Below are 26,569 nucleotides of genomic sequence, written 5' to 3'. Positions count from 1 at the left end.
GCATCACATTTGAGCTTCCTCAAGAACCAATGAGTTTAATTCTCGTGTTACACAGCACGTTTGAGCTTCAGCAAGAAACAATGAGGTTCATTCTCGTGTTACGCATCACGTTTGAGCTTCAGCAAGAACCAATGAGGATCATTCTTGTGTTACGCAGAACGGTTGAACTTCTGCGAGAACCAATGAGGTTCATTCTCGTATTACGCAGCACGTTTGAGCTTCAGCAAGAACCAATGAGGTTCATTCTTGTGTTACTCAGCACGTTTGAGCTTCTGCAAGAACCAATGAGGTTCATTCTCGTGTTACGCAGCATGTTTGAGCTTCCTCAAGAACCAATGAGGTTCATTCTTGTGTAACGTAGTGTGTTTGAGCTTCCTCAAGAACCAATGAGTTTAATTCTTGTGTTACGCATCACATTTGAGCTTCCTCAAGAACCAATGAGGTTAATTCTTGTGTTATGCAGCACGTTTGAGCTTCCAAATGCTTCCATCATAATTTTAAAAGCATTTTTCTTATCTAAAAGACTTAAATTGATATTCACTCAATTTTAATTTTGTCATCATTTACACACTCGTATGTCAGTGTACCACATGACTTTCTGTGGAACACAACAGGAGTAGTGTAGAACGCATATAGTGACACAATTAGTTGTGCTAAATGAATAAATTGCTCCAAAAGTACAAGGCAAGTCTTCTAAAGCCATCTGATAGCATGTGGGAGGATGCCCCCCCCCCACCACCACCACCACCTACAGTATAGCTCTCTCACATTTGCTCTCACCAGTGCAAATGAGTTATTTTTAAATTGAGATTATCCCTATATAACGATTTAAAGCTCATTCTATTTCTCACATTAAGCTATACGGTCATGTGCACTATATTGCCCTTTCCCCCATATTCACAGCATGAACACTCTTCAAAACCTCTTGTTTCATGTTCCATTCACGAAAAAAGCATTCATGTTTGTAACCACATGGCTGTAAGTATCATAAACGCAGACAGAATTTTCATTTGTGCTTGTACTAGCCCTTTAAGAACCGTCCTCCCCTCTCTTCATATCTTTCAGCGGCTCATTGAGCCTCGCTGTGCAGGTGGACTGTACCACTTTCACCCGCAGAGGGGGGATCGCGAGACATCATTAACTTCAGCACCTGGACAGCGACCGTCCCGGAAACCCTCATCTGGTGTAACAATGCGAGCATTCAGTGGACCGATATTCCTCCAAGAAATGCTTTGACAAACAATGCGATTTCCGAGACGTTTTCTAGCTGGGATATACAGAAACCTGGCTGTATTGCGCACGTATATCTCGCGGAATCAGCGCCAGTCCTGAGGCTTCCCTTCCGTGCAGGGAGGGTGCGAGTGAAGGAAGGACAAAACGCCGCGGTTCTCTTTGTTTACATCAGAAAAAAAGTGAGAATGCGACGGATTGTCGGACTGGAGGTGCCGCTGATATTGTGGATATGGAGTGTTTGTGTGAAGCTCAGCGCAGGAGCACGTAAGTAGCCTACATTAATGTGTGTGTGTGTATGTGTGTGTTCAATGATCTTATTATGCGTCAGCATGTGACTCTTCATCTATTCAGCATCAACACTTTATTAGGTTGCACTTTTAAAAGGCTGGTTGAAATAGAATTAAATAATACAATTTACATCACACACACACATGTTTATTAATGAAAAAAGACCTCAGAGGTTTTATTAAGGCTATACATGCCATATGGTCGAATGAGATTTCATGCATTAATGCTCTTCTGGTTGCATGGGAGCATCTTGGGAATATCAGCGTTTTACCGTTCAGTTGTGTGTCTATGTCTATGTGGGTGTTTCATAAGCTTTGTTTATGATTATGAAATATGGTGCTCAGTTGGTGTAGTAGGCAGCTCTCAAAAAGTTTTTTGATAAAAAAAATAGATAAGAGCACATGTATCTTTTTGAATGCATCATGATTGCATCACTGTAAAAAAAGGCAAAGTTGAACCATAAGGATTTATTTATAACTAATTAATTTGGCCCTTTAAATGACTATTCAGGCATATTAAATATTATTAGTTCAGATTTATGAAGCACATTTGTTAGGTTAACTGGCAGTTTTTACACTGTGCTACTGAAGTTAACTAATGTCTTTCTCCTAACCCTGTATGTAGTCATTTTCCTCTGGCTATTATAGATCAGTGGCATAAACTAATGGAGAATACAGGTCAAAGCTGTCTGAAGAAATTGTTCTGCAGCAATAACATGTAGCCTCATTTTCCGCGTGGGGTAACACATTAATAATTAATACTTAAAAGAGATGCTGTATGTGGACATGTTGGCGTCCTTTAATATAGTATATACACAAAACAAAGAAAGAAATAAGGGTGATTGAGGGAATTATAGATGTTGGACAACTAAAACACAAAACTGCATCACAGAAACCTGAGATGCTCCAGGAGAAAATGTGGAGCAGCACGTGTCGTGTGCCACCTACGGTGGATTAGTTTACTGTTAGTTCATTCATCTCGGATTATTATGTCAAATGTAAATTCCTTAAATAAATTCAGATTATACCAGATTTATCCGCAGGCATTGTAAGGCTCCGGGGGGGAAATGTGTACTTTGAAATAGTTTGCATTCAGAAATTATGAATTTCAATAAATATTACAAAGAAATGGCACACTAACACATTAAACATGAACATTTTGAAGTAGAAAAGCTGAAATAGTGTTAAGTAATATTAACATACTCCAATAATCAATGTTATTTTACAGTTTAGTAAAAACAGTGTGATGGAATAACACATTTTTTTCATTAATGAAATGAATTAATTCCATTTTTGCACATGGAAATCAATTGTACCCAGTACACATTGTACGATTTTGGGCTGCCCCAGATAAAAGATGACCAATCGTGGCAATTTCTGTGGTTGTGGCTCCTAAAACTGATCTTGTGACCAAAGACAGCCTGCAATAAAAATTTATATTTTGATTTTTAGGCAAGCCTTTCCCCATACTTGTGGCTCTATATGGTCATTTTTTATTCTTGATTGCAAGTTGTATAAAGTCTAATATGTCTAATATAAAAATTTATTTACTCCCATCATGTTGTTCCCAATCCATTTGACTTTCTTTCAACTTCAGAAAACGAAATAAGATATTTTAAACAACATTGTGGTCCAATATAATGCCATTGAGGCATTTTACAATCAAATCAGCATCTCCATTGGTCAAAAAAATGTATAAACCACCGTGGCAAATTATAGTGATCACACACTTATAGACTAGTCTGGATGCCAGCTAAACTTAGCCCAGCCCACAACATTTGGGGTAGGGAAGCTCCCTATTTCAGTAGTCAGGGCACAGAAGGTCTTAAGTCAATAGGCTAACTCCCTAATAATTGTCCTGTCTACTGAACTAGGGAGCTGATTGAGACGCACCCTTGATCCGTTGTGGAGCAACTATGCTTGAACCAGAGCTGTTCGGACCAATCAAATTGTCAGGGCGGGCTTTATACGATGATGGACAGATGATCAACAGTAACGTAATCATCCACATCACCAAAGAGCGCTTGGGTTAAATACGTTTACTAAACAAAGAATTTGTTCTTATATGCGCTCACCTTACTATTTCTATCAAAAATTATGATCGTGTTGGTAAGTACTCCGTGTATCCTTAAATTCTTTTTACAACACCAGCAAAGATCGTTTACACTCATCTTCTTCTTCAACTTCTTCCAGCGTGCGTGCAATTGAGTTCTGTTGACAACTAAGCGTCGCTCCGTTGCTCTGATTGGTTGTAGGTCTATCCAATTGAGTGCAGAGGCATTTTCTTTCCTGGTTCGGTTGAAACCCTAGACCGTAAAAAAATATGAATGAAGCGACTTCATTGACTTCCGCTGACCAGAGTTGAAGCTTTTGTAGGCCCGCACACGGCGCTGACATCTTGGGACCGAGTCTGCGCAGTATGATCTCGGGACCGGAGTTGCGCAGTAGAGAGCAGGAAGTAGAGGCACGATTATCAAAAGCCCCCCCACATTCTCACAGATGTAGAACAATTCATTATGATGCTGTGAAATAAACAGTTATGGAAATGTAGAAATTAAACCTAAAGCTCCAATCTCCTCCCAAAAATCCTGAAAAAAGTCAGTTGGTGTCTCAGTGACAACTTCACTCAGAGAAGCCGTCAATCTCAGCTGTCAATCATGACGTCACACCCCCCATTTTTATAGCATCAAATAACGAACTAAAACTAAACTTATTTAAAAAAACGAACACTTGAAATGAAATCATTGTGATAAAAACGGCCTAAAATGACAGAAACCATCTTTAGGAAACAGTTATTTGAAGTGTAATTTAATTGTTTAGTGTGTCTCGCGTCCATTCTAATACATGGAGGGGTGGGGGTTAGGAGCTATACTGGGACCAACCATCAGGGGGCGATCGAGGCGTGGAGGCTTCAGTTTCTGAGAGGAGTGCTGCAGACTTGGTTGAAACTAAGCGGCAACCTCCCGCAGTTTCTCTTGAAGCCAATACAGAAGTGAATTAAACTGCAATTCATCGACTGGCCGCTAGGGACAGGCTCCAGGAGGGAGCAGAATCTCATTGAGCCCCATGTTAAAATGGCCAACTTTATAACAGAAAAAAAACATGTTGTACAATACAAATTGTGGTTTTGGTCTATACGGCTAATTTTGACAACTGTGAGGGGGGTGAATTTTTCAACTCATTCGTTTACATTATATAATGCTGCGTTCACACCAAACGCGAATAGAGCGTCTGGCGTGAGTGATTTCAATGTTAAGTCAATGGAAAAGCGTGTTGACGTGCGTTTGGAGGTCCCGCTGCGCGGAAGGCGCTTTTCGCACGGCGCGAAGGACGCGAATCCGCCTCATTCGCGCGTCCAGTTCGCGTGAATTGGACGCGAATTGAGCGTCTTGCGCGATACGCACGTTACACGCGAGTGGTGCTTTTGTGCATCCCGAGTTGAAAAATTTTAACTTTGGCATCAATTCGCGCCGCGTTAACCAATCAGGAGCCTGCTTGCTGCGGTCACGTGGTAAAGTGATGTGATGAGAAACCCTGAATAATTTAAAAATACTACTATTGTGTCACAAAATGTAGTTTTAAGACTTTTTCAGGTGAGAATGTAGTTGTTGAAAGCTCAAATCTGTGGTTTATTTATAAAGAGAGCGCCTATTTAAAAAAAAATGATCTTGTGTTTTTGGAGTTGTGAGATCCAGGCGATCACCGGGCACTCAGCGCTCATAAACTCCGGCGAGAGCAGCCTTTCCTCGGCTAGTCCTTCTGACGTTTGCCGCTGGCTCTGATGTCCTGTAGTGGTGCATCTTGTGTATATCTAACGGCCGATCTTTGGTGTCATGAATCTATAATTTGTTGTCTGCCAAATCGTTTTGACTGAGGGCAAAGAGAAGTTTCATGAATTTATTTTTTAAGGATATTTAAATATACATGCAGTGAAGATAATGTAGGAGTTGCCTGGACCACATTTGTGTGGTTATTAATGTTTAATAATTCGCTTCAAACGCTCGATTTCTATGCGCGTTCAATTCGCTGCGGACGCGCGAATGAATTCAAAATGTTCACGCGTCAAACTAGACACGATTTTGATGCTCTATTCGTGTTTGGTGTGAACGCAGCATTAAGCCTTAAAGTTCTGCCTAATTAAGGGCGTGGCCACTTTGAGTGACAGGTGGATAGCCATTTATCTGCTGTCTGTTAGTCATTGCGTCACCTCAGCTCCACCCACATCCCGCCTCTTTGCCCATTTTCTGTTATCCGGGAGTGACGTGCGATGACACGCTGCCAAGATGACAACGGCCAGCTAGACCCTACTTTAAGCTTCAAAACTGCTCTTCAGAATCCTATGGGTGACGTCACGGACACTACGTCCATATTTTTTTTACAGTCTATGGTTGAAACACGCCTCATAATCACAGCCCAATGGAGCAGCATCAGACTCATATTCTGACTAGAATCTGAGTATGACGACGTCAGGCTACTTATAGACTACTTACAGAAGCCGAATGTAAAACTTTTGAACATGGAAATCAATTAATGCCCGGTACACATTGTACGATTTTGGGCTGTCCCATTGAAAGATGACGATTTCTGTGGTTGTGGCTCTTAATCGTTGGTCCTACATCGTACAGTGAGAGAGGTTCAAAGACGGCCTTGAGACCAAAGGTAGCCTGCGATAATTTTATGACCGTGTCAGGAATGTAACATGATCATCTAATATGACCTACCTCTCTACTGATTAACCAATAAAAATGCATCATGAAATGGCGTATTGATCAACGTGGTGCTAAAACTTAAAACTACTTACCTCAAGCTCCATTTGCAAAATTGGCACGCCAAGTTATAGCAATGACCATATTCTCCTCTTTTCACTTCCAGTTGACAAAGTGCGATTCGTCTTGCTCTATTTGTTTACTACTAGTGTGTGCTGATGACGTTTTATTCTTCTGTACTAACTTGCATCATAGACTTCGATTCAATAGGTGTCATCATCGTAAGTCAACATACATGTCATTCCCTAGTTTATTAGATCCATGTCATACTGTGTGATTTGTAATGATCATATAGGTTTGCCAAAATCGCATCTGCAAATTTGTAGCGGGCATTTAGACATCAAACAATGTATTAGAAGATGAGTTGTTGAGGCAAAAATCCATATTGTGGCTCTAATATGGCCAAACGATTTTGGACCCCATTCATTGAATTGACCAATTTTTATGTTCCACAGTAGAAAGAAAGTCATACAGGTTTGGAACGACATGCCTCAGTTATATTTGCAGTTAAAACATGGCTGTTTCTGATATATTTTCTCCTTATTCTGTTCTGACTGTGGCAATAAAACATTTATGAAATAGCCTAATTCTGCTCTGCAATACAAACAGAGATGAATATGATCAGATTCAGCTCTTGTAATGGTTGTTGCAGCGCCTCTAGATCAGTGTTTTGTGATGCTAATGAGGAAGCTCATTTAGATTCGGGCACCTGCCATCTTGATTTGTCGTAGCGCGTGCCGCCCCCTGTCATCTCACCCCTCCCCCATTCACCAGGCACCTCCCTTTGTCCACCGGAGATGGACACGAGTGAACAAAAGCCTCGGTGCGCTCCAAGCAATGAGGGTAAAAAGCACACGCTTCCTAAGCACTTCACGCTCCGTAGCTGTATTGTCACACCTCCAGGGGTTGGGAAGGTTGCCGGTTAGTTTGGTTAGCTGGTCCTTCATAAACAAGGTGGACATTTAGTCAAGGGTTCATCGTGGGAGCTGTAGAGCGGTTACTAAGGCAGCAGAAGTGTTTAAAACGACATAAATATGCATAGATGTGTTGTCTTCTTTACAGATATCCTATATGATACCCTCACAGAAAACCTTCTGCATTTTTACATTTTCAAAAAACATAATTTAGTCTGATTTATAAGCTGTTTTTCTCATGGCAACCAAAACATGTCCTGGTTGTTACTAATTTACTGTGGGGACATTCCACACAACGTCGGGTTTACCAGGCACACACACAAACATGTTGTGTTTTTTTATGTTTTATGTGGACTTTCCATTGAAATAATTTATTTTTATACTGTACAAACTGAATATTATATCCCCCTACACCTACCCGACCCATTTACATTTTCAAGAAAATTCACTTAGGATGATTTATAAGCTGTTTTCCTTATGGGGACCAAAAAATGTCTTGGTTGATATTACTAATTTACTGTGGGGACATTCCACACAACGTCAGGTTTGCCAGGCACTCACAAACACAAACATGTGTTTTTTTATGTTTTATGGGGACTTTCCATAGAAATAATTATTTGTATACTGCACAAACTGTATATTATATCCCCCTACACCTACCCTACCCATTTACATTTTCAAAAAACATCACGTAGGATGATTTATTAGCTGTTTTCCTTATTGGGACCAAAAATGTCCCCTCAAGGACAAGGATTTTGGATATTTGTCCCCATAATGTAGGGTTTAACAGGCCACACACACACACACACACACATTTCCATTTATATATAATAAAAATTAAAAAAAGTATTTATTCATTGTGGTAGCATTTTGCTACTTTTTATGCTGATTTAAATAAAACAATTGTATTACTGTAATTTTTCTATGGCAATACAGTAAAGAATATGGAAAAAGCAGTAGAGAGAATCTAGCAAGCGATTAAAAAAATTCTAAATTAAAACTCATTATAGAAATGAGAATTATGTGCTTAATTGTCAGAAATTATGCAACAAAAACACTGTTAATGGCCCTGTTAAGTTTCTTTATGCAAAATATTCGTTTTTTTCTTTTTAATTTTGGGAGTAAATGTGACATGGGCATGATTTTGTGAGATTCCCCCCCAATATGCCTCTAGGTATAACGCGTTCATTTACACCCCCTGTATTATCACCCACAGTCCCAACATGCTCCATGAATCTGAATCACAGATTCACCCAGGGAGACGTGAACGACACAAAGCCTTCCGGCAGGCCCTCCTCCCCATCCGGGCTTTGAGAGCTCATGTTTTCAATCAAATCCCAATTTATGAACAATCCCCCATGAACAGATGTGGTTTGGAGAGCTAGAGGAGGCAAACAAAGGCCAATTGCGATGACCTGTCAACTCATTAATTCAAGATGTGGCTGTTGACTGTAGCTTCATAATTGACATCTTACACCACAAAGGTAATTAAACATGTTGACTCAGAGCAGATGCTGGCTCACATGAGCAGGATTCAGCCTTGAGTAAAACAGCCTTTAGTGTCTTAATACTCACTTTATGGAGTTTCAATGGGATTATCATTCCAGGGAAAGTGTTGACTCAAATTGTTTGCGCTGCACTGGGGGAAAAAAGGCTTGTTTTATGACCATAAATTACAAGCCACATTGAGAGGCGTTTAATACTAAAATGAAAATATATTATTTTATTTTATTTAGAATCTTGAAAAACACTTTCTGTATATGTATGATATTTTTCACTTAAAGGGGTCATGAACGGAGAAATCACAATTCCCTTGATCTTTTGACATATAATGCTGCGTTCACTCCAAACGCGAATAGAGTATGCAGTATGCACACTGCAGTATTCTAGCACATCCACAGGCTGCCTACAGACTGTCTGATACTGCTTACAAAAATGAAAAATGTTGAGAGCTTTTCAAAATCCCAAGCTTTTGATCTGTCCTCTGAGATGGAAAGTTGAGTTTGCAAGGTGACCGGCTGCAACAGAGCGCTAGAGGAACAACAAGTTTGGCAAGGTTTGCAAAAGTCTCCGCGAGACTGTGGCAGAGTTAACCATGAAATATTAAAGATATAAGTTACTGAAATTGTGTTCAGTTGCTGAAAACTTGTGCCGAGTGGCTTTAAAAGCAGTCAGGAATTATGCACTTTACAATTGGCTGATAAACTGTAAACTCTCTACTTTTGCCACTTTCTTGCATTTTTTTGAGGCGATGAGCAGAATGAGGAAGTGATAATGTTGTTTCAAACCGTTAGTCTGTTACTGTTTTCTGTGAAAGGCAGAAGCACAGTGGAGGTTGGATGTTGTCAAATATCTTTTAATCAAACATCATGACGTCAAACCTGCTCCATATGTGATCTGAGAGCTGCAGCGACCATGATTTTAAGTCATAGTTCACCCGAAAATTTTAAATGTTGTCATCACTTACCCTCAAGTTTTCCAACCCTGTATGACACAATACACAAAAGAAGATATTTTGAAGAATGTTTGTAATCAACCTCTGTCTATCTATCTATCTATCTATCTATCTATCTATCTATCTATCTATCTATCTATCTATCTATCTATCTATCTATCTATCTATCTATCTATCTATCTATCTATCTATCTATCTATCTATCTATCTATCTATCTATCTATCTATCTATCTATCTATCTATCTATCTGTTTGTCTATCACTATCTGTCTGTCTGTCTGTCTGTCGCTATCTGTCTATCTGTCGCTATCTGTCTGTCTGTCTATCTATTGCTATTTCTCTATCTGTCTATCTGTTGCTATTTGTCTATCTGTCTGTCTGTCTATCTGTTGCTATTTGTCTATCTGTCTGTCTGTCGCTATCTGTCTATCTGTCGCTATCTGTCTGCCTGTTGCTATCTGTCTGTCGCTCTGTCTGTCTATCTGTTGCTATCTGTCTGTCTGTCGCTGTCTGTCTGTCTATCTGTCGCTGTCTGTCTGTCGCTATGTCTGTCTGACGCTGTCTGTCTATCTGTTGCTATCTGTCTGTCTGTTTGTCTGTCTGATGCTGTCTGTCTATCTGTGGCTATCTGTCTGTCTGTTTGTCTGTCTGTCTGTCGCTGTCTGTCTATCTGTCGCTATCTGTCTGTCTGTCTGTTGCTATCTGTCTGTCTGTCTGTCTGTCTGTTGCTGTCTGTCTGTCACTATCTGTCTGACTGTCGCTTTGTCTGTCTGACGCTGCCTATCTGTCGTTATCTGTCTATTGCTATCTGTCTGTCTGTCGCTATCTGTCTGACTGTCGCTTTGTCTGTCTGACGCTGTCTATCTGTCGTTATCTGTCTGTCGCTATCTGTCTGTCTATCTGTCTGTCTGTCTGTCTATCTGTCGCTATCTGTCTGTCTATCTGTCTGTCTGTCGGTCTGTTGCTGTCTGTCGCTTTCTGTCTGTCGCTGTCTATCTATCTGTCTGTCTGTCTGTTTATCTGTCGCTATCTGTCTGTCTGTTTATCTGTCGCTATCTGTCTGTCGCTATCTGTCTGTCTGTCTCTTTGTCTGTCTGTCTGACGCTGTCTATCTTTCGTTATCTGTCTGCCGCTATCTGTCTGTCTGTCTATCTGTTGCTTTCTGTCGGTCTGTCACTATCTGTCTGTCGCTGTCTGTCTATCTGTCTGTCTGTTTGTTTATCTGTCGCTATCTGTCTGTCTATCGCTATCTGTCTGTCTCTGTCTATCTATCTGTCTGTCTGTCTGTCTCTTTGTCTGTCTGTCTGACGCTGTCTATCTGTCGTTATCTGTCTGCCGCTATCTGTCTGTCTGTCTGTCGCTTTCTGTCGGTCTGTCGCTATCTGTCTGTCGCTGTCTGTCTATCTGTCTGTCTGTCTGTCTATCTGTCGCTATCTATCGGTCTGTCTCTATCTGTCTGTCGCTATCTGTCTGTCTGTCTATCTTTCGCTATCTGTCGCTGTCTTTGTCTATCTGTCGCTATCTATCTGTCTGTCTGTCTATCTTTCACTATCTGTCTGTCTGTCTTTCTGCCGCTATATGTCTGTGTGTCTGTCACTGTCTGTCTATCTGTCACTATCTATCTGTCTGTCTATCTGTCGCTATCTGTCTGTCACTGTCTGTCTGTCTGTCGCTATCTATCTATCTGTCTGTCTCTCTGTCGCTATCTATCTGTCTGTCTATCTGTCGCTATCTGTCTGTCGCTATCTATCTGTCTGTCTCTCTGTCGCTATCTATCTGTCTGTCTATCTGTCGCTATCTGTCTGTCACTATCTGTCTGTCTATCTGTCGCTGTCTATCTGTCACTGTCTGTCTGTCGCTATCTATCTGTCTGTCTGTCTATTTGTCACTATCTGTCTATCTGTCGCTATCTGTCTGTCTGTCTATCTATTGCTATTTCTCTATCTGTCTATCTGTTGCTATTTGTCTATCTGTCTGTCTGTCTATCTGTTGCTATTTGTCTATCTGTCTGTCTGTCGCTATCTGTCTATCTGTCGCTATCTGTCTGCCTGTTGCTATCTGTCTGTCGCTCTGTCTGTCTATCTGTTGCTATCTGTCTGTCTGTCGCTGTCTGTCTGTCTATCTGTCGCTGTCTGTCTGTCGCTATGTCTGTCTGACGCTGTCTGTCTATCTGTTGCTATCTGTCTGTCTGTTTGTCTGTCTGATGCTGTCTGTCTATCTGTGGCTATCTGTCTGTCTGTTTGTCTGTCTGTCTGTCGCTGTCTGTCTATCTGTCGCTATCTGTCTGTCTGTCTGTTGCTATCTGTCTGTCTGTCTGTCTGTCTGTTGCTGTCTGTCTGTCACTATCTGTCTGACTGTCGCTTTGTCTGTCTGACGCTGCCTATCTGTCGTTATCTGTCTATTGCTATCTGTCTGTCTGTCGCTATCTGTCTGACTGTCGCTTTGTCTGTCTGACGCTGTCTATCTGTCGTTATCTGTCTGTCGCTATCTGTCTGTCTATCTGTCTGTCTGTCTGTCTATCTGTCGCTATCTGTCTGTCTATCTGTCTGTCTGTCGGTCTGTTGCTGTCTGTCGCTTTCTGTCTGTCGCTGTCTATCTATCTGTCTGTCTGTCTGTTTATCTGTCGCTATCTGTCTGTCTGTTTATCTGTCGCTATCTGTCTGTCGCTATCTGTCTGTCTGTCTCTTTGTCTGTCTGTCTGACGCTGTCTATCTTTCGTTATCTGTCTGCCGCTATCTGTCTGTCTGTCTATCTGTTGCTTTCTGTCGGTCTGTCACTATCTGTCTGTCGCTGTCTGTCTATCTGTCTGTCTGTTTGTTTATCTGTCGCTATCTGTCTGTCTATCGCTATCTGTCTGTCTCTGTCTATCTATCTGTCTGTCTGTCTGTCTGTCTCTTTGTCTGTCTGTCTGACGCTGTCTATCTGTCGTTATCTGTCTGCCGCTATCTGTCTGTCTGTCTGTCGCTTTCTGTCGGTCTGTCGCTATCTGTCTGTCGCTGTCTGTCTATCTGTCTGTCTGTCTGTCTATCTGTCGCTATCTATCGGTCTGTCTCTATCTGTCTGTCGCTATCTGTCTGTCTGTCTATCTTTCGCTATCTGTCGCTGTCTTTGTCTATCTGTCGCTATCTATCTGTCTGTCTGTCTATCTTTCACTATCTGTCTGTCTGTCTTTCTGCCGCTATATGTCTGTGTGTCTGTCACTGTCTGTCTATCTGTCACTATCTATCTGTCTGTCTATCTGTCGCTATCTGTCTGTCACTGTCTGTCTGTCTGTCGCTATCTATCTATCTGTCTGTCTCTCTGTCGCTATCTATCTGTCTGTCTATCTGTCGCTATCTGTCTGTCGCTATCTATCTGTCTGTCTCTCTGTCGCTATCTATCTGTCTGTCTATCTGTCGCTATCTGTCTGTCACTATCTGTCTGTCTATCTGTCGCTGTCTATCTGTCACTGTCTGTCTGTCGCTATCTATCTGTCTGTCTGTCTATTTGTCACTATCTGTCTATCTGTCGCTATCTGTCTGTTTGTCTGCCGCTATGTATCTGTCACTATCTGTCTGTCACTATCTGTCTGTCTGCCGCTGTCTATCTCTCGCTATCTGTCTGTTTGTCTGCCGCTATGTATCTGTCACTATCTGTCTGTCACTATCTGTCTGTCTGCCGCTGTCTATCTCTCGCTATCTGTCTGTCTGTCTGTCTCTATCTATCTATCTATCTATCTATCTATCTATCTATCTATCTATCTATCTATCTATCTATCTATCTATCTATCTATCTATCTATCTATCTATCTATCTATCTATCTATCTATCTATCTATCTATCTATCTATCTATCTATCTATCTATCTATCTATCTATCTATCTATCTATCTATCTATCTATCTATCTATCTGTTGCTATCTGTCTGTCTCTCTGACTGTCGATCAATCTATTCTCTTATCTATCCATCTGTATCTATCTATCTTTCTGCCCGTCCGTCCGTCCGTTTTTAAGTTTGACAAATTATCATCAAAGTTGAAATTGTCGATTTCTAGTTACTTATTACTTTTGAATGCACAGAAATTCTGACCACACACATTTTATCCACGGATTTCTTCAGTATTCTCAGTACAGCATCTTGATTGAGCTCACACCGTGGTGCAGGCTGCTGTAATATTGTGGTATCATCGATTTCAGATTCACCCGCTCCTAAAGCATGTCATTCAGACAGCCCCTTCCAGTCTAAGTGGGTGGTTCTTGGCCAGATTTATGCCGATATTCAAAAGTCTGGCTTTGTGAGACTCGTTGTTTGGGCATTGACTACATTGCTGGCTCAGTGAGAGAGATGTTTGTCTGGCAGACTAATGGACTGTTTGTTCACTACACACTGTGAAGGATGTACAAATGCTGATAAAGAACAAAATATTTGCCTGAGGTAACTGTCTTACTATTTCAGTGGGACCAATATGTTTTTAAGTTTTTCCTGTCTTATTCGCTCTCTGCTGCTTAAATATTGGAGAACACGTATTTGCTCCATAACCTGGTGAGCTGCCTTGTCTCTCTATATTGGAACCTGTGCCAGACTGGAACGGAAGGAGAATCTGTGGTATCAGTTTCAATCTCTCATGTGGTTCGCTTCACTCTTGTTCGCGACTCATAGAAGCAGGTCTATGGTTGCCCAGTGAAATGCAAGTTTATACTTGCACTACTGTTCAAAAGTTTGGGGTAGATAATATTTTTTTTTTTGAAAGAAGCCTCTTATGCTCAGTTTATTTGATCTAAATTTTAATATTTTTAAAATGCAATTTATTCCTGTGATCAAAGCTGAATTTTCAGCATCATTACTCCAGTCTTCAGTGTCACATGATCCTTCAGAAATCATGCTAATAGGATGATTTGCTGCTCAAGATTTTTTTTATTATTATTGTCAATATTCATATTTTTGAAGAAACCATGATACATTGTTTTCAGGATTCTTTTATGTATAAATAGTTTTTAAAAAACAGCATTTATATGAAATATAAATCTTTTGTAACATCATAAATGTCTTTACTTTCACTTTTAATCAATTTAATGCATCCTTGCTAAATAAAAATATCTCCAAACTTAGTGTATTTAGACAACCTGCTTTGCTTTCTCATGTGCATAAATATATAATTAAGTGAAAATACAGATTCAAGAACCTGAATTATTGATACATATAATTGTCGCTCCTTGTCGCTCCTCCTTTTATGTGTCCAAGCTCCTCTGTGAGAGATCCGAGACCGGTTTGACGTGCAGCTGGCGCTCATCATCCAATTACTCACTGGCCTCACGTCGCTCTCTCACGGCTCTCTCGTCACATACCATCATCACCCCTCGCAGGCCGGGGGGTACCCACGAGACTGGGGGGTACTCCCCCCTCGGGGCCAGTCTCGGCGGCTTCAGCACTTGGGGGTAAGGACAAACAAGAGAAAAGGAGCCGGAAGCATGAGGAGCGACAGAGACGAGAGAGGGGAGAGAGGAAAAAATAAAATAAAATCCTGGTCTGGTTCCCTGACACACTGCTGCTTGGTCCTCAGCCAGCCCAGAGCTCTTCATTGTGGTGCCATGCGATAGTGCTGGACACTCGGTGGACGGCTTGATCCTCCTCCGCCCCCTGGCGGTCGGCACCGAGTCATGGCGGATGGTAGTAGGCTCTGGCCCACGACGAACACGGCGACTCCTCCGCTCCCTCTAGGACGGCAGCCACCCCACCTCGACCCAGGGGCACGGCAGCGAGCTCTCCGTCCCACCAGGTCTTCACTCACTCCAGCACCACCGTCTCAGGCAGCCCCTCGCAGTCTTCTTTCTTCTGCGGTGCGAGACCTCCTCAGCACCGTGATCCCCCTCTGCAGCGAGGGCTCTCTGACAGCATGTCTCTCCTTCCTCCTGGGTTTCGGCACCAATGTAATAAGGTTTGTTGTTATGGGAAGAAGGAGGCGGGAACCGGCCAACACTCAAACAAGACTTTAATAAATATATAAACAAGCTGAGAGTAAAAGCGGCAGCCCCTCACGGACGACTGCTGCGCACACATGTCAAAACGTAAATAAAATACAACGTAAAATCCAGGCCTGGTCCTCTCTCATCCTTCACTGTCATCGCTCCTCCTTTTATGCATCTGAGCTCCTCCCTGAGAGATCCGAGAACGGTGTGACGCGCAACTGGCGCTCATCATCCAATTGCTCACTGGCCTCGCTTCGCTCTCTCACGGCTCTTGCTCGTCCTGCTCGTCACATACCCCCATCACCCCTCGCAGGCCGGGGGGTACCCACGAGACTGCACTCTACTCCCCCCTCGGGGCCAGTCTCGGCGGCCGCAGCACCTGGGGGTAAGGACAAACAAGAGAAAAGGAGCCGGAACCATGAGGAGCGACAGAGACGAGAGATGGGAGAGTGGAAAAAATCTAATAAAATCCTGGTATTGTTCCCTGACACACTGCCGCTTGGTCCTCAGCCAGCCCAGAGGCTCTTCCTTCCGGTGCCATGCGATAGTACTGGATGCTCGGTGGACAGCTTGATCCTCCTCCGCCCCCTGGTGGCCGGCAGTGGCTCCTCCTGTTGAGGGCAGCCAGCAGCGAGTCCCCCGCTCCCTGCTCCTCCCCGTCATGGCGGATGGTAGCAGGCTCCGGCCCACGGCGAATGCCGGCGACTCCTCCGCTCCCTCTAGGACGGCAGCCACCCCACCTTGACCCAGGGGCACGGCAGCGAGCTCTCCGTCCCACCAGGTCTTCACTCGCTCCAGCACTACCGCCTCGGGCAGACCCTTGCGGTCTTCTTTCTTCCACGCTGCCAGACCTCCTCAGCACCGTGATCCCCCTCAGCAGCGAGGGCTCTCTGACAGCATCTCTCTCCTTCCTCCCGGGTTTCTGCACCAATGTAATGAGGTTTGTTGTTATGGGAAGAAGGAGGCAGGAACCGGCGAACATTCAAACAAGACTTTAATAAATAAATAACGGACGGACGACTGCACACATATAACAAAACGTTAATAAAATACAAAAAATGCAGGCCAGGGGCCCGTTCTTCGTACCTCGCTTAATACATCTAAGATGATTTGACAGATCCCAGATCTTTTAATCGTGATAACTGATCTCTGGCTAATTTGGTTCTTCAGACGAATTTGCGGATTGGATTAAAATATCTGGATTAAATGATCACAGATCACAGCGCGTTTTTGTGTTCCCTGAAGAGGGCAGATGCATCGATACTCGAAACCACGATCAGCAATGCAGCGATAGGTTGGCGTCAAGACAGCAACGTAATGACATCATATAATTAAAAAAGCCACCTGGCAAAAAAACTTGACAAATTATACAATAAAAACCCCACGAATTTCTGGACCTTTATAAGGAAACAGCCAAACCACCAAACCAACATAAAAGTTATGATAGATAAATGATAAATGTTTTTTTTAACATGATTACCAATTATTTATATTCACGATTTTATACAGTATTTGTACACCCTTTACATTTTTATTTAAATGTTGTAATTTCATTTTTAATTCAATTTGGAGCAGATTTGTAACGTGACAGTATTAAAGTTTCTTAAGGGTCAAATTCTCTGCATCTCTTGCGCTGCATCAAGCCATCCCATAATATCTGTCATCACTTAAATTAATGCACGGCTCAGAGTAACTGTACAACATGTGTGTAAACCTCCAATAAAATTATAAAGTAATTATTCCATCACAAATAAATCGCTCAATCAAGTGGCTGTGTCTATATTATTATAAACAACATTATAATATTATATACATTCTCATATACATATAGCCTACAATATAACATTTTTATATTATTATTATTATTATTTAAAATTATTATTATTGCCCCTGGTTCAGTAATGAACTCTTGTAATAAAGTAGCAGTGGCTGGGACAGATTTTAAGTATCACCTCAAGATGCAATCTAATCCTGTTTACATGAAATAAGCCTGCTCATGAGCAGGTTTAAGCTTACGGACCTGTTACTATGACAGCAAGCCCAGGATGAGCTTCGAAGAACCAAACAATCCGAGATCATGTCAAATCGTCAACAATCAAATCCAGCTAACTGAGTTAGCGACGTACGAAGAACGGGCCCCTGGTCCTCTCTCATCCTTCACTGTCGTCACTCCTCCATTATGCATCCAAGCTCCTCCTTGAGAGATCCGAGACCGGTGTGACACGCAGTTGGCGGTCATCATCCAATTGCTCACTGGCCTCGCATCGCTCTCTCATGGCTCTCGCTCGTCCTGCTCGTCACACCAAGATAATGACATAATATAAAAATACATGGGACACAGAAATATTGGGTAAAGTTCATTTTTAGTAGATTGTGGTGTTTTTTCAGCACCTTTGGCCCTAAATTAAATGTTAAAGTGCCTCTATTATGCTATTTTCGAGGTTCCTTATTTTGTTCTGGTGTTCTCCTACTATAGGTTTACATGCGTCCAAGGTCAAAAACACTATTTTTCCCTAACATACATTGCACATCACTTAAGTCGAAAAACTGTTTGTTCAAAGATTCAGTCTCTCTAATCCCCTCCTTTCTGCGAGTCTACTCTGTTCCGATTGGTCAGATTGCCCAGTCTGTTGTGATTGGTCTACTGCATACAGTGCGTGTCAGAAACGAAATATTCCTGAATTTCAGCTCCTAGTTTGTTTTCTTTTTCTCGCTCTCTCTTTTTAAAGTGTAAATTACATTTTGTGGTAATCAACTTTACACTGTCTGGTAGGCAGCTCACTTGGTTTTGGAAAAGGGTCACTAACCCTAGAAGAAGTCAATTTCATGGCTGTGAACAGCATGGACTGATTTCATTACCCAGCATTCTTAGCTTTTTCATGTCTTCCCCAAACACACAGAAAAAAGATGTAATAGTCTTCACAATGAGGATAGTCTTCACGCTCAAACTGAGAAGGAGTGTGTATCACTACCTAGAACAGGAGCCTGAAAATATCATTATCTTTTTTTAGAGGACACAAGGGTTATTTTTGACACAACCTCGACTCAGCAGACTCAAAGTCAATTTAAACCTGTTGTTTTAGAGCTGTGTGTAATGAGCTGAGAGGCAGAATAAGGACAGATCTCAGAGAGTGGAACAGACTGCTGGGAAATGTTTTTCTGTGGTGGATCATAGAGGGGTGAGTGGTACTTTTCAAAACTAGATAGTTCAAGAGATAATTTTCAGCAACTCTGTTTGATGGCTCTTATGGAAGCTTGTTTCCGCCATAGAAATTCACAATTCTGCCTTTTTTTTCTTGCAATTTCAAGTTTACATCACGCAATTCAGACTTTTTTGTCAGAATTGTGAGATATAGTCATAATTGCGAGAAAAAAGTCAGAACTGTTAGTTGTAAAGTCAGAATTGAGAGCTATAAACTCGCAATGCTGAGAAATTGTATTTTTCCCTCAGGATTGGACTTAATAACTCGCAATTGCGAATTTGTATGTCACAATTTTGAGGAAAAAGTCAGAATTGTGAGCTATAAAGTCATAACTGTGTAATATAAACTAAGCAAAAAAGTCAGAATTTGCAAGATACAAACTTTTTATGTAAAAATCAAACCAAAGCGAAAAAGTTTGTTTCAGGAGTTTGAAACAACTTGCCAAAGCGAACTTTCCAGAATATGTAATAGGATATGATTATGTAATATGAATGTGCACTCTAAGGCTCCGCCCTCTTTGACGTGGAAATCTTCCCCTGTTCATTTCCTCTGTTCGGTTTGCGAGGTCAGACGTCCACGAGTGAAAGCATAAACACTGGAGAGCTGCTTTATAGTCGAAATTGAAGTGTATTTTAATTTGAAAGCTAATTTGAAGTTTTTTCATGCTTATTACTGTAAAGGTTTAAAGCAATCTATTGCACCCACATCACTATGATCAGATGCTTTCTTAACTGCTGTTTTCCTTTCCATGTTTATTTTGTAATTTTCTCAGCACTAGACTGGGTAAACCCAGCCTGATCTGCAACTCAGTCTGGAAACCTGTACATTAATTTCTACTGCTTCTGTCACACTTTTGCGGGAACCAGTCACAGACTGGCTTATCCACCTGGCACGCTATTGGCGGTTTTAACATAATGACGGATAGAGAAGCGATGGGTCATTGCCCGTTGATCACGCCTCTTGTGGTCTGATTGGTTGAATGACTATCCAATCGCGTACAGTCATTTGAATGATGCTTGTTTATCACGCCTCTTGTGCAGTAGAAAATACCTAGCAGACTCCCCAGACCAGTGTTCAATCTTAAATTGAGCTTGGTCTGGTGATAGCCAGACAAGCGGAGCACATATTTACATATTCATTTAAACGTCTCTCTTAGCAGCGTAGGTGACTTTGGGATGTTCGCTCACAGTATACTGCTGCAAAGGTATTTCAAACTTCTTTTTACCCCTAAACGAAAAACGAAAAAGAAATTTGCTGTCAGTATATCGGGGTCTTTACATGTGACTTTGCATTATTTTCATGAAACTGCTTACAACTCAATTCAATAGGTGGCTGTAAACAAGAGAGTTTTGGAAGTCTGGCGTTTATTTGTCAGACGTGACGTCACATCTTCTGATCATCATCTTTAAGTTAGTCAATCCTCTCACAGGTTGATGGCCTGAAAGCTTTTGACCATGACTGGCTGCCATCAGTATTGACTGGATTGCATGTGTAAAGCTTTTCTTTGTCCCTCAGCACTCTGGCTTCGGTGTAACAGTGTCTAATTGCATATTATACTATTTCATTGAAAGCATTCAGTTGGTTTTCTGAACAAAAAGCCTTAGACAAATGAAAAGGGCATATGCAAGACAGTGTTGATGCACTAAAGGCATGCTATTTTTCTTTTGAGTAAGAGAGAAGTGAAGTGTACACTGCTGAGTCAAGAATGTAAAACGCTCTGCTGCGCTTCAAAAAGAACTTCTTCACGAAAGAACTCAAATAAGGCAACCCACCTTTTTCGTTTTGATCTCATAAAATCGAAATTGAAATGAGAAAAATGTACTGCAGCGATAAATATTCTTTATTGACCAACTGTGCCTAAAGGGTTAGTTCACCCAAAAAATGAAAATTACCCCATGTTTTACTCACCCTCAAGTCATCCTAGGTGTATAATATGACATTCTTCTTTCTGATGAATACAATCAGAGTTATATTAAAAAAGTCCTGGCTCTTTCAAGCTTTATAATGGCAGTTTTTGAAGTCCAAAAATGTGCATGTATCCATCATATAACTGCTCCACACAGCCCCGGGGGGTTAATAAAGGCCTTCTGAAGTGAAGTGGCGCGTTTCTGTAAGAAAAATATCCATGCCGTGTGGAGCAGTTATATGATGGATACATGCACTTATATGGACTTAAAAAATGACTCAACACGTCACTCTCATTATAAAGCTTAAAACAAAACAAAAGAGTAAACACACAATAAACACACACACACACACACACACATATACACACACACACACACACACACACACACACACACACACACACATATATATATATATATATATATATATATATATATATATATATATATATATATATATATATATATATATATATATAAATAAATATAATTATTATTATTTTTTTAATTTTTTTAAGGAAGTCTCTGATGCTCACCAAGGCTGCATTTATTTGATGAAAAATTCAGTAAAAAATATATCTTAATACACATATGCATGTATATATTTAGGATAATTTTTTTATATTTATATATAAAATATTTATATTTATATATAATATAAAGGTATATTACAGTATATAATGTATATACTGAATATATAATAAATATATATACAGTATATGCATGCAAATATTTCTTAAATATATACATGTGTGTGTATTTGTATAGTAATTATACACAATACAAACACATATAATGTGAACACAAACTTGGATGCGATTAATCACGATTAATCATCTGACGGCCCTAATATATATACACTATATTGCCAAAAGTATTGGGACACCCCTCCAAATCATTTAATTCAGGTGTTCCAATCACTTCCATGGCCAAAGGTGTATAAAATCAAGCACTAGACATGCAGACGCTTCTACAAACATTTGTGAAAGAATGGGTCGCTCTCAGGAGCTCCGTGAACTCGTGATAGGTTGCCACCTGTGCAATAAGTCCATTTGTGAAATTTCCTCACTACTAAATATTCTACGTCCCAAAGTGGAGGCAATTAGGAACAACAGCAACTCAGCTACGAAGTGGTAGGCCATGTAAAATCACAGAGCGGGGTCAGCGCATGCTGAGGCGCACAGCGCGCAGAAGTCGCCAACTTTCTACAGAGTCAATGACTACAGACCTCCAAACTTCGTGTGGCCTTAAGATTAGCTCAAGAACAGTGTGTAGAGAGCTTCATGGAATGGGTTTCCATGGCCGAGCAGCTCATCCAAGCCTTACATCACCAAGTGCAATGCAAAGCATCGGATGCAGGGATGTAAAGCACGCCACCACTGGACTCTTGAGCAGTGGAGACGTGTTCTCTAGAGTGACCAATCACGCTTCTCTGTCTGGCAATCCGATGGACGAGTCTGGGTTTGGCAGTTGCCAGGAGAACAGTACTTGCCTGACTGCATTGTGCCAAGTGTAAAGTTTGTTGGAGGGGGTATTATGGTGTGGGGTTGTTTTTCAGGGGTTGGGCTTGGCCCCTTAGTTCCAGCGAAAGGAACTCTTAATGCTTCAGCATACCAAGACATTTTGGACAATTTCATGCTCCCAACTTTGTGGGAATAGTTTGGGGATTGCCCCTTCCTGTTCCAACATGACTGCGCACCAGTGCACAAAGCAAGGTCCATAAAGACATGGATGAGCGAGTTTGGAGCTCAACCCAATAGAACACCTTTGGGATAAATTAGAGCAGAGAATGCGAGCCAGGCCTTCTCGTCTAACATTCCCATAAACACACTCCTAAACCTTGTGGAAAGCCTTCCCAGAAGAGTTGAAGCTGTTATAGCTGCAAAGGGTGGGCCAACTCCATATTAAACCCGACAGATAAGTTAATGTGCATGTAAAGGCAGGCATCCCAATACTTTTGGCAGTATAGTGTATATGTATGCGTGTGTGTGTGTGTGTGTGTGTGTGTGTGTGTGTGTGTGTGTGTGTGTGTGTGTGTGTGTGTGTGTGTGTGTGTGTGTGTGTGTGTGTGTGTGTGTGTGTGTGTGTGTGTGTGTGTGTGTGTGTGTGTGTATATGTTTTCCAAAGTTCTCTAAAATGTCTCATTGGCTGTAATTTTGTAATTTCTCATTTACCTGCTATGGAGCTGATATTAGTAATCTGAGTCATATTAAACAGCACCTGAGGCTGAAGAGAGAGATCAGCATTGAATCCATGAGATTCAGAGGCTCTCTGAGTAAATGAAAGGTTTATCCCAGGAGAGGATCATGATCAATATATGAGCACTCTGGTGTTCGATCAAAGAATATCCTCGGAGCAATCGCCCTCTCGCTCTAATTCTAGAGCTCAAAGGAGTTCACGATCACTGCACTGAAGTGTTTAGGTGTACGTGGAAGGGTGTTTCTTTGTTGGAGCCGATAGCCTCGTAAGAAGTGCTCCGAAATGATGCATGGTAACACTTCGACCGACCCTATCCCGTTTCTCTGTCTCTCCCACTTCACTTCTTGTAATTTCTCTGTACTGTCCTATCTCAATACAAAGACAAAAATAAATCTACCATATAGCTGCAAGCAGCAATTATTGGGGCCAAGCACAATGAAGGCACAATGCGTCATGCCAGCATGAAGAGAATTCTGTAATGGTTGAATTTTTTTTTATTTCATTAACATTTCCAACAGTGTCATTTCTTCCAAATCTCAAATGAGGTATTGTGTTTGAAAACATTCTGTGGTAAAGATTAAATTTTAAACATTTATTTTTTGGAATGAAATTATCAACTGCTTGATTGGTTACACTTTATAACTTTGCAACTACATGTCATCTAACTCTCATACCATAATGTGTAGTTGGTGGGGTGGAGTCTAAACATAAATATACGGCAGATTTTAAAATACGATTTCAATAATGTTACTCACACATACACTGATCAGGCATAACATTGACAGGTGAAGTGAATAACACTGATTATCTCTTCATCACGGCACCTGTTAGTGGGTGGGATATATTAGGCAGCAAGTGAACATTTTGTCCTCAAAGTTGATGTGTTAGAAACACATATGCAAGCATAAGGATTTGAGCGAGTTTGACAAGGGCCACATTGTGATGGCTAGACGACAGAGCATCTCCAAAACTGCAGCTCTTGTGGGGTGTTCCCGGTCTGCAGTGGTCAGTATCTATCAAAAGTGCTCCAAGGAAGGAACAGTGGTGAACCAGCGACAGGGTCATGGGTGGCCAAGGCTCATTGATGCACATGGGGAGCGAAGGCTGGCCTGTGTGGTCCGATCAAACAGACAAGCTACTGTAGCTCAAATTGCTCAAGAGTCAAGACAGTTAATGTTGTCTCTTATGGAAAGGTGTCAGAATACACAGTGCATCGCATTGTTGCGTATAGACTGCATAGCCGCAGACCAGCCAGGATGCCCATGCTGATCCCTGTCCACTGCCGAAAGCACCAACAGTGGGCATGTGAGCGTCAGAACTGGACCTCGGAGCAATGGAAGAAGGTGGCCTGCTCTGATGAATCACGTTCTCTTTTACATCACGTGGATGGCCAGGTGCGTGGCTTACCTGGGGAAGAAGGCAAGCGGCAGAGGCAGTGTGATGCTTTGGGCAATGTTCAACTGGGAAACCTTGGGTTCTGTCATCCATGTGGATGTTAATTTGACACGTACCACCTACCTAAGCATTGCTGCAGACCACGTTCATGGAAACGGTATTCCCTGGTGGCTGTGGCCTCTTTCAGCAGGATAATGTGCCCTGCCACAAAGCAAAAATGTTTCAGGAATGGTTTGAGGAGCACAACAATGAGTTTGGGGTGTTGACTTGGCCTCCAAATTCCCCAGATCTCAATCCAATCGAGCATCTGTGGGATGTGCTGAACAAACAAGTCCGATCCATGGAGTCCCCACCTCGCAAATTACAGGACTGAAAGGATCTGCTGCTAACATATTGGTGCCAGATACCACAGCACTCCTTCAGGAGTCTAGTGGAGTCCATGCCCCGATGGGTAAGGGCTGTTTTGGCAGCAAAAGAGGGGCCAACACAATAATGTCATAATGTTATGCCTAATCTGTGTATATATAATACAAATATGTATACTGTACTAACATTGTTACAGGTATGTTTATTATTCAAAAAAGCTCATAAACTACTGTAAATGTAAATAAAAGTTTACCATAAACTGACATCTCAACCGTACGGTAGATTTTTATCTCTTCTAAATTTTGACACAAACAGCCTGAGGTCATTTTGTTCAATAATAAGAATTTTAAGAAAAATATTTTTTTCATTGGCTTTCCTTCTAGGGGTGAGAGTTAAAGGGTTAACTTGAATAGTTGCAAAGTTACTTATAGTCAGTAGTCTGGGGGAAAATAAAGTGTTAGCAGATCTTAAGCAGGCAGTTTAATACTCTAAAGACCAAGGCACACCAATCCGACGGTTGGCTGTCGAGCATCGTCAAGCATTTAGTGAGCGTTGGTCAGGCTGTCAAGACAAGAGATCACTCTGATTGGCTGTTCAGCTTTGTAAACCAGCACACTTAAAGTAAAACGAAAGAGGCAAAGCAAGCAAACAGCCAAAGCAAAAGCAAAAGACCTGAGGGCACACAAAGAAGACGCTTATAAATCTGAAAGCTGATTAGACAGCATGATTATTGCTACAATACACAAAACCTGCGACATCTGTGGCATTGTGCTGTGTGATAAAACTGCACATTTTAGAGTGGCCTTTTATTGTGGCCAGCCTAAGGCACACCTGTGCAATAATCATGCTGTCTAATCAGCATCTTGATATGCCACACCTGTGAGGTGGATGGATTATCTCGGGAAAGGAGAAGTGCTCACTAACACAGATTTAGACAGATTTGTGAACAATATTTGAGAGAAATAGGCCTTTTGTGTACATAGAAAAAGTCTTAGATCTTTGAGTTCAGCCCATGAAAAATGGGGGCAAAAACAAAAGCGTTGCGTTTATAATTTTGTTCAGTGTATAAAGTCTTTGCTTTCATCGCCACTAGTTCTTTGATGTCAGTTTGGCGTATACTGGTTGACACATAGTTGCAAAGTTACTTGTAGTTACAGTAGTAGAATGTCTACATGGGACCATTGAAATAAAGTCTTACCCCTTTATCTTCACTGTAAAAAATTTACTGTAAATTTACAGCAACTTACTGGCAATTTTGGTTGCTAGTAAGACTGTTAATTTAAGCGTGCTGTAAATCATTAATTACAGTTGTACTGTAAAATTACAGCACACTACTGAATAAATACTGCAAAATTAACCCCCCCCCCTTTTTTTTTTTACAGTTGTTACTTTAAAATTACAGTAGAAATAATGTATGTACGCTGTAAAAATGTACTGTACAAAAAAATCCTGTAAAAAATATTGTTAATTGCTGTAAAATTGATTATAGAATAAAACTGCAAAGCAATTTACAGTTCATTGTTGTATGTGAAATACAGTAATTTGCAGTTTTTTTTATATAACAAACTTTTAACTCAAAAAATATATATAGAATCAAACCATATTATTTACTTGTAGATATTTCAAAGTAAAGCTTGCACAAGTAAAATCATGGCTTGATTCTATATATATTATTTGAGTTAAAAGTTTGTTCATTTTAAAAAAAAATAATTTCAAATTGTGCATTTCACATACAACAATTTACTGTAAATTGCTTTGCGGTATTATTCTAAAATCAATTTGATAGAAATGAACAATATTTTTACAGGATTGTTTGCCAGTAAATTCCTGTAAATTGTACTGTACATTTTTTACAGTGTACATACATTTTTTCTACTGTAATTTTACAGTAACAACTGTA

At 41.1% G+C, this 26,569-nt stretch overlaps 1 protein-coding gene across 1 annotated transcript in view; it reads left to right on the top strand.

Moving 5' to 3' along the window:
- Positions 1-1,418: 1,418 nt before the first annotated feature.
- cntnap2b (contactin associated protein 2b) overlaps positions 1,419-26,569 on the top strand; it is a gene marked incomplete at its 5' end in the record, with an annotated part of 82,569 nt that continues 57,418 nt past the window's right edge. The window contains one exon of the mRNA XM_079818634.1: positions 1,419-1,497. Within this exon, the coding sequence (XP_079674760.1) occupies positions 1,419-1,497 (79 nt within the window). The remainder of the gene's footprint in view (positions 1,498-26,569) is intronic.

Source organism: Gobio gobio (genome assembly GCF_949357685.1).
Source record: "Gobio gobio genome assembly, chromosome: 6".
Taxonomy (NCBI): Eukaryota; Metazoa; Chordata; class Actinopteri; order Cypriniformes; family Gobionidae; genus Gobio; species Gobio gobio.
Note: the sequence above shows the minus strand (reverse complement) of the source record. Positions and strands in the feature narration are given on the sequence as shown.